Below are 11,368 nucleotides of genomic sequence, written 5' to 3'. Positions count from 1 at the left end.
AAAAATGATTATCATTAATGATGATCAAGAAAATGCATTCTAAAAATTGGTTTAAGAATAATTTGAAAATGATTATCATCTATTCACTTCCTAAATAAGGATCTAAGCGAAGAGCTTTGATACCAATGAAAGAAAGTAACATCTACATTAGCCTTGGATTAGCCTTATTAGCTTGGATTAGGAAAAGCTTGAGAGATTAACACTAAGGAATATAAAAAGCAAAGTGTAATGATAGTTGTAGATGACTCCACTGGTCCTTGTTGCTAGGGAACTCGAGGCCTACTGACACAAACTAGGGCTGGGGAAAAGGGAGAGTGGATCCTCTCAGGGAAGAATACCTACCAAGGATGAGTCCACCTCATTGGCTAGACATGCAAGACCTATGCTCTACACTATCTACTGTGCTCTCCGACCACCACCTTGCACCCCGTAGTATCCCTACAAGCCTCTCACTCACACCACACCAACCACTGACCACTCACTCACTCACCTCGCTCACACAAAGAGATAGAGAAAACACCACAATGGCACAACAATGTATACAAAAGTATAGACAAGAATGATACAAGAGAGACTATGCTCCAACACCAAGAATGTCTCTATCGAATGTGCTAGAGTGAATGTGATACAAGAGAGAGTCTTCTGCCAGAATTTATAATGAATTTCTGTCCTCCACTACCAAGAGAGTGCTCCCCTTATCTCCTCCTTGGGTGTCTTCCTCCTCGAAGTCCCAACCCTCATCATGTAGTGTAGAATGTAGTGTAGAGCGAAGATCTTTTGTCTCGAGAAAAGAGAGATGGTGCTCAAGAGGATCTCAAAGAGGATTTTGCCCTCCCTCGGGAAAGGGAGAGGGGTGTTGCCTCCATGAGTGCCATCGGAGTTGGCCATGCACATCAAAGATGTCGAAGGGCACTGGCGGGTGATAGTAGTCGAAGATGTATAAGGGCATCACGGCGAGTGATAGTAGTCGAAGATGTATAAGGGCATCACGGCGGTTGAAGCCATTGGTGACGGCAGTCAGAGATGTTGAAGGGCACGTGCAATGATGACAGTTGGAGCGTACTGGTGATCAGAGTGATCCGAGGGTATGAGGTGGTGATGACGGTCGGAGATGTCAAAGGGGCAGCGGCGGTGATGACGGTGGTCGAAGGGCAACGGTAGTGGCGGTAGACATAGCATTCAGAGGTGATGGAGGGAGGCTCTTGGTGGAGTGCGGAGGACTTGGCTTCCTATCCACAGGTCACCCACTACTACTCAATTCACTGTCCCGATGGATGGCGAGTGGATGGCATACAAAAAAAATAGGTGGTTCTCTGGCAAGCTATATTCTAGGTAAAACATTCGGCAAGCAGGCTCCCAAGCATACCTCATACAATGATCTTTTTAGGCAATATGAAGAGATACACAAATAATAAAAATGATTCAACTAGGCTCTTGGGCAACTTGATCAAGCAAGCGAGCTGTGGAAAACATGATTGAACTAAGAGCTCTTGGGCACTTCATCCAGCAAGCCATCACTACTTGTATTACCACTATCATTCCCTGGGCAAAACATCCAGCAGGAAACATCCAGCAGGAAGGTTACACTGACGTCAACAAAAGCACAAAACTAATCTAAACAATAATCACTGGGGCCACTTTATCCGGGTAAAATTCTCGCATGAAGTCCAAGCATACAAAGATACAAAATGAAACCTAGCCATGGCCAGTACATAAAAGATCCACTTCTCATTAACAAAAAAGATCTGCTTCTCCCAAGCATCATTAGCATGTGCCAAGGCAGCCGCCAATAGAACTTTTGCTTTAGGGTCAAGACTGCTCATAAACTTCCATGGAGATAGCCATACCAAGGGCTCTGAAATCAAAAGGGTTGAGAAGAGCTGCACATGTGTGCCCTTGAGGGTTTCTCTACAACCTATCTGCACCACCCCATGCTAGAAGCTCTTTTACACATTCATTTGACCCACCTCGGTGTCTGTAAAATGCAAAGATGTGCTCCCAAATCTGAGGCTGCTTCAAGATTATTAAAGGCAATGGAGGTGCCTACAACTATTGTTTGTAGTGTAGTGCCTACAAGTTTGTAGTGTAGTGTAGTGCCTACAAGTCCCCCCACGGGATGCATCGAAATATGAGGACATTAGCTCCCCCCTTCAACCACAACAGATCAATGACAGCTACAGCCATGCTTACAAGAAAACATCAAGGGTGTTTGGTTTGTGATGAATCAAGGCCTCCACCATAGTCCCATTTTCCAAAAGTAAAAAGAGGAAATCAGGTGGGCCATGGGAAGCTGCTGGAGTGGTAAGCTGCATGAACGATCTCCCATCCTTTGCCAGTGGATGTAGTGGAGGGTGTCGACTATCCGTTAGTGTCACGAGACCGGTGGAAACGGTCCCACGATGCCTTTGCCGCACGTGGCTTTTCCACGGTCCATGCTTCATGACTCGGCTCCATCGGCCCAACGTGTCTTGCGCATTTTCCTTGTGCGGGTCTCACCGATCACTTGCGTTCATGCCCGGCACGGCTCCCTCGGCCTCAACTGGGGTCTTGCCTTCCATCTATGATCCGTCGGCTCGACTGCGTCGTCTCGGCCCGTCGACACAGCACAGCTCGCTGGCGGTCGACCGTTTTTCCACCATTTTCGGTCCCGTCGACGTTTTCGGTCATGTCGGCATTTTTGGTCCAATCACCACCAAGGTGGGGAGGGCAACCCCCCCGGGGGCACTCGGCACCCATGGAACCTCGACGGTACCCGGGAAGGCCTAACGTGCCTACCCGGTGCATTAGTGCATTCCTAGGGTGCCTACCATGTTGAGATATCAAGCTCATCTAGTGAGGCGGTGACACTGATGACCCGCCTGGGGGATAGTGTTGAAATATACAAGTGAATAGTGTGTGTGCGTGAACAAGTCCTTGGTTAGAGGCTGTAAAAGAGAATCTGTAAATGTGAGAGAACGTGTGAAAAGGTGAGAAGAATCTACTAGGAGAGAATAAGGGTAGCATGAGAAGATTTAGGAAGTGTGGAGATATTCTGGGAGAGATAGAGAGAATCAAGCAAAAGAGGTGGAGTGAATCAAGGAGAAATCAGTGGGATTTGATGCTTGGATGTAAACTCTATAAATTGAGGCATTGGCCTAATGAGAATTTGCTGGTTTTTGATTATCCATGCCTACATTAAGCTATTTGTTAATTACTCACTAATCACGTCTTAATTACTCACTAATCACATCTTAATTTTTTGCTAATCACTTTGTTAATGATGTTGATTCTAGTAATTGATCCACCATAACTCATCACATTGTTGTAATCTCTGCCTCTACATCCTCTTTGTGAATAGAAAGCCTGATTCCTGCCATTATCATCATGGCTAGTAGATGCATCATGAAAAGAGTCACTGAGTTTGATTTCCTCAACAAGCAAGAGTGAAACAACTCATCAAAATCTGGTAAACCTATACTCCGAACAGAATTAGATGTATCAAAAGACTTGTACTCTTTGCCCCAGGACCACGCAAGGCAATGTCTACCAAATCATCATCAGGCATGGGAGCATTCATAATTGCTAATGCATCTGCATACTTCTTTATCTCTTGTACATAATCATGGATACTCCTTCCTTTGCGCTTCACATTATGAATCTATTGTCTCAACTGAGACTTACGAGTACTAGTATCTGTATCAAACAGCTTTACCAATCTATCCCATGCATCCTTGGGATTCTTAGCATCATGTATGTGTATGAGTATAGCATTCGAGATACATAGAGACAAGTAATGCAAAACTTTGTATGCTCTCGGACCATTGCTTTATGAGCTACAACCTATTGTTGTGTAGGTTTTTGGGGTAGTTCCGGCTCTGGCTTTGCACCTATAACAAGGTTAAAAAACCCTTTTCCTTTCAGAAATCTTTTAATCATATACTTCCATACCTGGAAGTTCTTTCTATCCAACTTCTCACCCAGAATCTATACTGGGTTGTCTGACATATTTTCTCAATGCAAATGCACCTTCCGCACACGTCCAATTCTGTAAATGAGCCTTCCTCAGCTCAACCACACTGTAATAAGTGTTCCACATACTCCAAAGTACTCAATGAACTTCAATGTTGATGTAGAAAATCACTCTGATTGCATTCAAATTGAAATGGCATAGGTAGTCCAAAGTACCCTATTTTGGCGCGCTTTCCAAGGTTTCAAATTACAATGTAGTGGTTCAATCAAGTGTGGATAACTTGCATCGACACCTAAACAAGCTCAATGTTGCATATCAACACCAACCAAGGTGCGTACATACCAAAATTATCAAATCCCCTTCTATGTTTTGAGAAAAACCAGTAGGAAAAATGCTTTAATTCCTTTGATTCTTGTCCAAATTGAGAGACCAGGAATTCATTAGCTTAGCAATGATGTATACAACTCCATGTAAAAGGAATTAGACCAATTATTTAAGTTGAGAGAGTAATTAGTCAATTAATGATCCTCTGTTCCACTAATCACTGTCAACAGCCTATTTAATCAGCTCCATAATGCATAATTGTTCCAACCAATCACATAGCAACCTTCTCAAGTATGTGTATCACAAATTTGCTAATCAAATTTTGGATTTAATCAATCACAAAACTAGAATTTAGCCTCCACTTTGCAAAAAGGATGAGTTTTCAACTTTGTTTCTTCCAACACCATGAGTACTCAAACTACTTTCCACTTTCTCACCTTGTTTTACTTTGCAAACCATGGTTTTGTACTCAACCTTACAAGATTAGACCATTTAATTTATTTTTTCCAAGATGCTACTACCAACAACTTTGCCCAAGCCCTTGTCATAGGCTAAACCCCACATTTTGAATTTGATTTTACGAGTTTAATTCATATGGGATCTAATTACTTTCACATACGAATACACACACATGTGTGCACATGTGTACAGTTACACTGTTATAATTTTCTGAGAATAGGAACTTTATAAAATTTTAAGGTTATTACTAAAAGTTTATTTTTCAATGGAGTTTTATTATTTTTGAACGATTTTCCATGTGCATATTTTATCTTTAAGAATTTTACAATTTTTGAGCCAATTTTTTTCTTTAAGAATTTTACAATTTTTGAGCCAATTTTTCTTTTATTTAACATTTTGCCTTTGTTTGACTTTGGTGAAATGATGCTTCAACATCCATGAGTGTAGGTGCTAGCAAATTCCTAAGAGTAGAAACAATGTTGGTATAGTTTTCTTGAGGGAGACTCTTCAAAAGAACTTAGTGTAAATTGAAGTTACATATTCACGTTGTGGACATGTTTTAGTTTATAAATGCCCACTTGAAGTGGGCATTAATAAAGTAATACCTTACCATATACTAAGGTATGCTGAGGATGCTAAGGCGACACACGAAGGAAGCTAGCGGGGGCGCGACACATAGAGGAAGCTAATGGGTGACACACATAGGAAGTAGACCGTGACAGACACACGAAGCAGAGCTAAGAGAGAGAGGCGAGGTTGTTCGTCGCTCGTGAGGAGAGAGGCGATGTCCATCGTCAGAGCAGAGAGGCAATGTTGTCCATCAAAGAGAGATAGCGAGGAAACCTTTCTCTTCCCAAGACAGAGAGTGAGTCTAGGAGCAAAGCAGCGCATTGGGGAAAAAAAGGGACCAGAGCTCTCTTTCAGCGCGAGCTCTTCGTCCATGCATGCTCTTTCGCCCATTTATACGTTCTGCACACCATTCTTTCCAGAAAAAACCCTAAGTACCACACGTCAAACCCATATACACTCTAATTTCTAAGGTTTTGACCCATACACTAGTTTTTGTTTCCCTAAAGTTTTCTTGTCTCAAGTAATTAATTGATGTGAAAACAAAATTTTGGTATTATATGTGCGCTAAAAGTTTAAAGTCCATTCATGTGATGACATGGGCCCTTCTTACGAAAAGGCTTCTTACAAATAGACTCACATCAACATGTTCTCGGGCGTAGCACATTCATTCATTCATTCATTCTCTCTCTCTCTCTCTCTCTCTCTCTCTCTCTCTCTGTGTGTGTGTGTGTGTGTGTGTGGGGGGAAACTACAAATGGCAAGGGCATCTGCTGAACAGCTGCCTTCAAGATGGAACTTGGTGGGCAAAACAGCTCTAGTGACAGGAGCCACCAAAGGCATCGGGTAATGAGCTCTAATAAAATTGAGGGTCAATTTTTCACTCCACGTGTTTTTGGAGTCTTCTTATGGGATTATATGCAGGAAAGCCATAGCCGAGGAGCTTGCAGGGTTAGGAGCGTCGGTCTACGTGTGTGCTCGGACGGAGAAAGATGTGGAGGAGGTTGTGCAGGCGTGGAAGCGGGCCGGGTTGGACGTGGAGGGCTGTGTGTGCGACGTGTCGTCCATGGATTCGTGCAAGCAACTGGTGGCAGCAGTGTCAGATCATTTCACAGGGAGGCTCGACATATTGGTAATAATTTTGTTAACGACCTTAATTATCCTCGATCATGGCAGATAATAACGTAATTAAGGTGGCGTGCAGGTGAACAACGCGGGCTTCATGTCTGCCCAGTGCAGCAGCGTTGACGTGCCGGCGGAGTTCCTCTCTTTGATGATGCGGACCAACTTTGAGGCGGGCTTTTACATTAGCAAATTTGCCCATCCCCTCCTCAAGGCGTCCGGCCAAGCCTCCATCGTTTTCATCTCCTCCATCTCTGGCTCTGTCGCCCACCACCCCCAGAGTGCTCTCTACTCGTCATCAAAAGGCAAGCCACATGCGCTTCATGTATTCGATCCTTTCTCTAAGCTCCACGTTTTATCAACTCCATTTCGCCCTTTTTTGCAGCCGCAGTTAATCAGCTCACAAGAAGCTTGGCTTGCGAGTGGGCCAAAGACGGTATCCGAGTGAACGCTGTTGCTCCAGGGTACACGCATTCAGACTTCGTCGACAAGGTGAGTCTCTGTCTCCCTCTCGTAGGGGCCCACACCCGTTCTTTCGTTGGGGCTTCACACCGCGAGTAGATTGTTCAACTCCCTCACTTACCTTTCCCACACTTGGAGTAGATTGTTCAACTCCCTCACTTACCTTTCCCACCTTTAAAAAAAAAAAAAAGTGTGCCCCTTGATTTTGACAAGGTGAGTCTCTCTCTTTCGTTGGGGTTTCAGACCGCCCACACTTGGAGTAGATTGTTCAATTCCCTCACTTACCTTTCCCACCTTTAAAAAGAAAAAAAGTGTGCCCCTTGATTTTGACAAGGTGAGTCTCTCTCTCTCTCTCTCTCTCTCTCTTTCGTTGGGGTTTCAGACCGCCCACACTTGGAGTAGACTGTTCAACTCCCTCACTTACCTTTCCCACACTTGGAGTAGATTGTTCGACTCCCTCACTTACCTTTCCCACACTTGGAGTAGATTGTTCAACTCCCTCACTTGGAGTAGATTGTTCAATAGGTTTGGTGGAATCAAAATCAAGGGCCACACCTTTTTTTTTTTAAAAGTGTGCCCCTTGATTTTGATTCCACCAAACCTATTTCACATTCTTGCATCTAGCTATGTTCATGATAGCCGGCTCGAATTGACTAGACTCTTAAATCAATGTGTTTGAAACTACGTGTGTGGATCAACATGTTTAGTCAGTGTTTAGTATGATATGGTATTGGGTGAGTTTGAAACTAAGTGTGTGGATCAACATGTTTAGTCAGTGTTTAGTATGATATAGTATTGGGTGAGGGATTTGTGGAGGGAGGGAGAACCCTACTCGTATGTCACAAGATGTCTGATTATTCTATACATAAATTCTTGAAGTTCTTTTAAAGGTTTAATTAACAATGAGACCATGTGAGGCAGGAGCTAACAACAGAGCTTACAGCTATGCTAAATGCTCGGACACCCCTAGCGCGTGTTGGCGAGGCAAAAGAGATTGCAGAAACAGTGGCTTTCCTTTGCATGCCTTGCTCTTCCTTTACCACTGGGAGCATTTTCACCGTGGATGGTGGCATGACCGCTCACTGTTTTATCTAGATTAACAAAAGTGTTTTTGGTCTCTAGTGTTGTATTTTTCTAATATAATTTTAGTTACACTATTGACGACGTGGAAGAGGATATTTATGGCTTGATATATTTGTAAGAGACAATGCAAGGATATCATTTGGGTAATTGTAGTGGACGTAATTTGTGAGAAATTTTTAAAGAGCAAAATATCGAACGAAATATTATTTTATTATAGTATGGAGAACAGCTACCATTTGCTAGCTTGTTATATTTCGTGATTGTATGTAATCACATACATTATGGGTTTTAGAACTGGAGTTTTCTTTATGCTATATTAGAGAACCATTTTTGTTTTTTACACAATAGAGATTCATCTTTCTTTACATTAGTTTTTGTAAGAGTCTAAGAGATCCATAACTTTGTAGAATATAGTAATTTAAAGAGGTTGGACCCACCTTTTAAAAATGGCCAGACAAAAACAAGTCCATTCTTGATAAATTGTTAAGCCATGTTTAAACTATTATTTCACTAATATAAAGATAAGACACTCATAGATGGAAGTCAATTTTTTTTTTCTCGAAGGTACAGGAAATTTTTAGAAACACACACACCCAGCCTCCATGAGGTGGAGGCGGCCCCGCCAGGATGAGGGTTGGCGAACCCATCGTACATGCTTATAACCAACGAGTGCTAGCTCATCTGGTAGAGCGTTGGTCTCTACTCCCAAGGTCTTGGGGTCAAGTCTTGGGGGCCTCGTTAGGTACATAGCCTTGATGGAAGTCAATTTTGATACATAAAAATGTGTGGCTAACTCATCTCCATGTGGAAAACTTAAATAAGGAATGGTGTATTACTCACTCAAGGATGTTTCTTGTAGGTGTTTCATTTAGGAAGATTGTTTTGTTTTTTCAAAAAAATTGATATAGGACGCTACAAACGATGCCATCAATATATGTTCTAGATTCATTCAATGTGTTTCTGACGTTTTCTCAATTTTGCCATAGTAACTATGCTCACTTTAATCCAAATGTAGCCTATACTCAATTTCACCATAGTAATTATTCTCATTTTAATCGAAATGTAGCCTATGCAATTTATAAAGCCAAAATACGTTCTAGTCCTCTTCATCATCACAGAATGAAACAACGTGAAAACTCAGGCAGTCTGTGGTGGATAGACCTTCTTCATCTATTGAGGTTGTTGCTCATGCAAACTCTAGTGCCATGGTAGGCATGTCATCCTCTCCTGGTCATCATGTGCTGACAATGCCACTGGCTATGATGATAATGATGAAAAATTAGCTTAATTATTTGTTAAACACTTAAAAAACGGGTGCATCATTATCAAAAGATGCAACCATGGCCCTCCATGCCTTTATATAACCAAAAAATAATCATTTTGAAGATAAAAATCATCGCTATTGTTTTCTGCTGCTCATTCTTTTATAGAACAATATTAAAACATAAAGAGGAGATACCTTTTCTTATATTATGCCTTGATATGATAAAAGTTGTGTTAGAAAAAGAATGGTTTTTCCATATGATTCTCGGTGTGGATATAAACTATTTAAACCATGTAATCACCTTTGAATATAGTAAGAAGATTTTCACTTTAACTAGTGACCTCTATGGTTCAATGCCTAAAATTTCTTCTTATATTAATTATGAATTATAATGTATGATGATAGACATTCTTATCTAGCTTTGAAAATTGTTCATGTGCTTTGCTCCTGACAAGAATGAAAATATAATTCAACAACGAGATCAATGTGTAATCTTGTAGGAATTAATATGAAGTACTATTTGATATAGGTAATTTCTTTCTAGCTCGTTGCTCTTCACAACAAGTAGGTGTAGTATTAGTAGTATCGGTTGCTCGAGTTATGGATTTGACATTAAAGACATGAGAAATAGCTAGCCCATTTCCTCTTGAGAACTTTGTTATCAGATTAGCAAGAGTGTTTAAGACTTTATATCCCTAGAGTGCATCTGTCCTCCAAATCTCCATAGGACCAATCCTTGAGTTTTGCTAGGATTTACTACACTAATGCAAGATATGGTGGGTAGCCTCTCAGCTAATTTATAAATACCAAGCCCTTCTGATCTTGTAATTATTCCCCTCTCTAAAATAGAAGAAAGATCCTATTTTACCATGTTTTGGCATGGAGAGAAAATGTCTAGAGAGAGGAAATCCAAAATTGAGATATTTTTTGATATAACAAGCCTCCTAGTGTCTAAGATGGTTTCCCCTGAAACAAAAATTAAAAAAGAACTTTCCAATGTGCAATTGAAATTAATTGAAAACGTATATAAAGGACCTTAGCCTAAGGGTCAAGATTTTTAGAAATTTCAAGATTATGGTCTAATTAAGGTTTCTATGGACCAATTGGATTAATCCAAGTGTGGGGAGGAGATAAATCCAATAAATAAAAGAAAATATCCAAAAATGAGTAAATACCCATATAAGATGAAGAGTTGACTGAGTAGAAAGTTTATTAGTTAAAAACTATGAGATATTACTAAAAAAATGAGATATTTTGATATAATGATACATTTTTGACACCTTAGTAAGGAGAATGGGGGACTTCAAGGAGGTGCCTATTTCACATATGTGGTGGAGTTTTTAACTCAAAAAAATTATGATATTTCAAGGAGGTGTCTATTTCACGTATGTGGTGGAGTTTTTAATTCAAAAAAATTGTGATATTTTTATCTCTCCTCTCTCCTAGATCAAACCAAATCAAAAGGGAGCCAAACTAGGTCCAAATCTTGTCCAAATTTAGCCAAACTGAATCTAAAAAATTCTAGAACCTATTTGGACTTGGTTAGAGGCCTCCCTCACCTATATATAGATCCTTAGTCTTCTGTAAAAAAATGTGTGAACTATACCATGTCAATATTATACTAAAATAATGATATTTTTTATTATCCCTTAAAAATTCTCTACTTTTGGAGAGAGTGGAGCCTCTTTCTCTTCAACCATCCTTGGAGCTTTCCTTTCAACACACAAACCAATTGATTGGTAGGGGGCTTCTTCTATGATAGAGAAGCAAGCAAAAACAAGAGATAAAGTGTAATTTTATAATTTTTCTATACTATTCTCAATGTTTTCACTTCACAACCCCTCTCAAGCTTGAGAAGTTTCTTAATTAAGTGTTTATAATGCAAATAAAGCTTTTCTTAAGTATTATAATGAATAATTAAAAAAAGTTTACATTTATACTTAAATTAGGATGCTTTTATGTTTATCTCTCTCTCCCCCAAAGAATGGTCATTCCTATGACCAATTCTCTATTCAATTGATGCTTCTCATGGAGAAATTCTTAATTCACAAATCAAACTCTAGACTTATGAAGCTAGAGGTTAAGAAATTGATTTTTTATACTTATAGGCTTGTAAATTATGGTGATATTATGAGATT

The 11,368-nt window shown here is 40.4% G+C and overlaps 1 protein-coding gene across 3 annotated transcripts; it reads left to right on the top strand.

Moving 5' to 3' along the window:
• Window positions 1–5,977: 5,977 nt before the first annotated feature.
• On the top strand, window positions 5,978–8,155 carry LOC147603337 (tropinone reductase homolog At5g06060-like). 3 transcript variants are annotated; one of them, XM_086796828.1, is made up of 5 exons: window positions 5,978–6,145; window positions 6,224–6,431; window positions 6,504–6,726; window positions 6,813–6,913; window positions 7,805–8,155. In XM_086796828.1, exons 1-5 carry the CDS (start codon window positions 6,057–6,059, stop codon window positions 7,976–7,978), a joined length of 795 nt encoding a protein of 264 aa, XP_086652954.1. In that variant the 5' UTR covers window positions 5,978–6,056; the 3' UTR covers window positions 7,979–8,155. The 3 variants fall into 3 exon arrangements, with proteins under 3 accessions (XP_086652954.1, XP_086652953.1, XP_086652955.1); XM_086796827.1 differs by having other exon boundaries at window positions 6,807–6,913; XM_086796829.1 differs by having other exon boundaries at window positions 5,990–6,145; window positions 6,493–6,726; window positions 6,807–6,913.
• Window positions 8,156–11,368: the final 3,213 nt, after the last annotated feature.

This window comes from Cibotium barometz, chromosome 64, assembly GCF_041138505.1.
Source record: "Cibotium barometz isolate CiBa-2024 chromosome 64, ASM4113850v1, whole genome shotgun sequence".
NCBI lineage: Eukaryota > Viridiplantae > Streptophyta > Polypodiopsida > Cyatheales > Cibotiaceae > Cibotium > Cibotium barometz.
Note: the sequence above shows the minus strand (reverse complement) of the source record. Positions and strands in the feature narration are given on the sequence as shown.

Coding starts and splice junctions, on each gene's coding strand:
- LOC147603337 (XM_086796827.1), top strand. CDS start 6,057: ATGGCAAGGGCATCTGCTGAACAGCTGCCTTCAAGATGGAACTTGGTG. Junction 6,432..6,503: donor CAGGGAGGCTCGACATATTG/GTAATAATTTTG, acceptor GGTGGCGTGCAG/GTGAACAACGCGGGCTTCAT. Junction 6,727..6,806: donor TCTCTACTCGTCATCAAAAG/GCAAGCCACATG, acceptor CCTTTTTTGCAG/CCGCAGTTAATCAGCTCACA.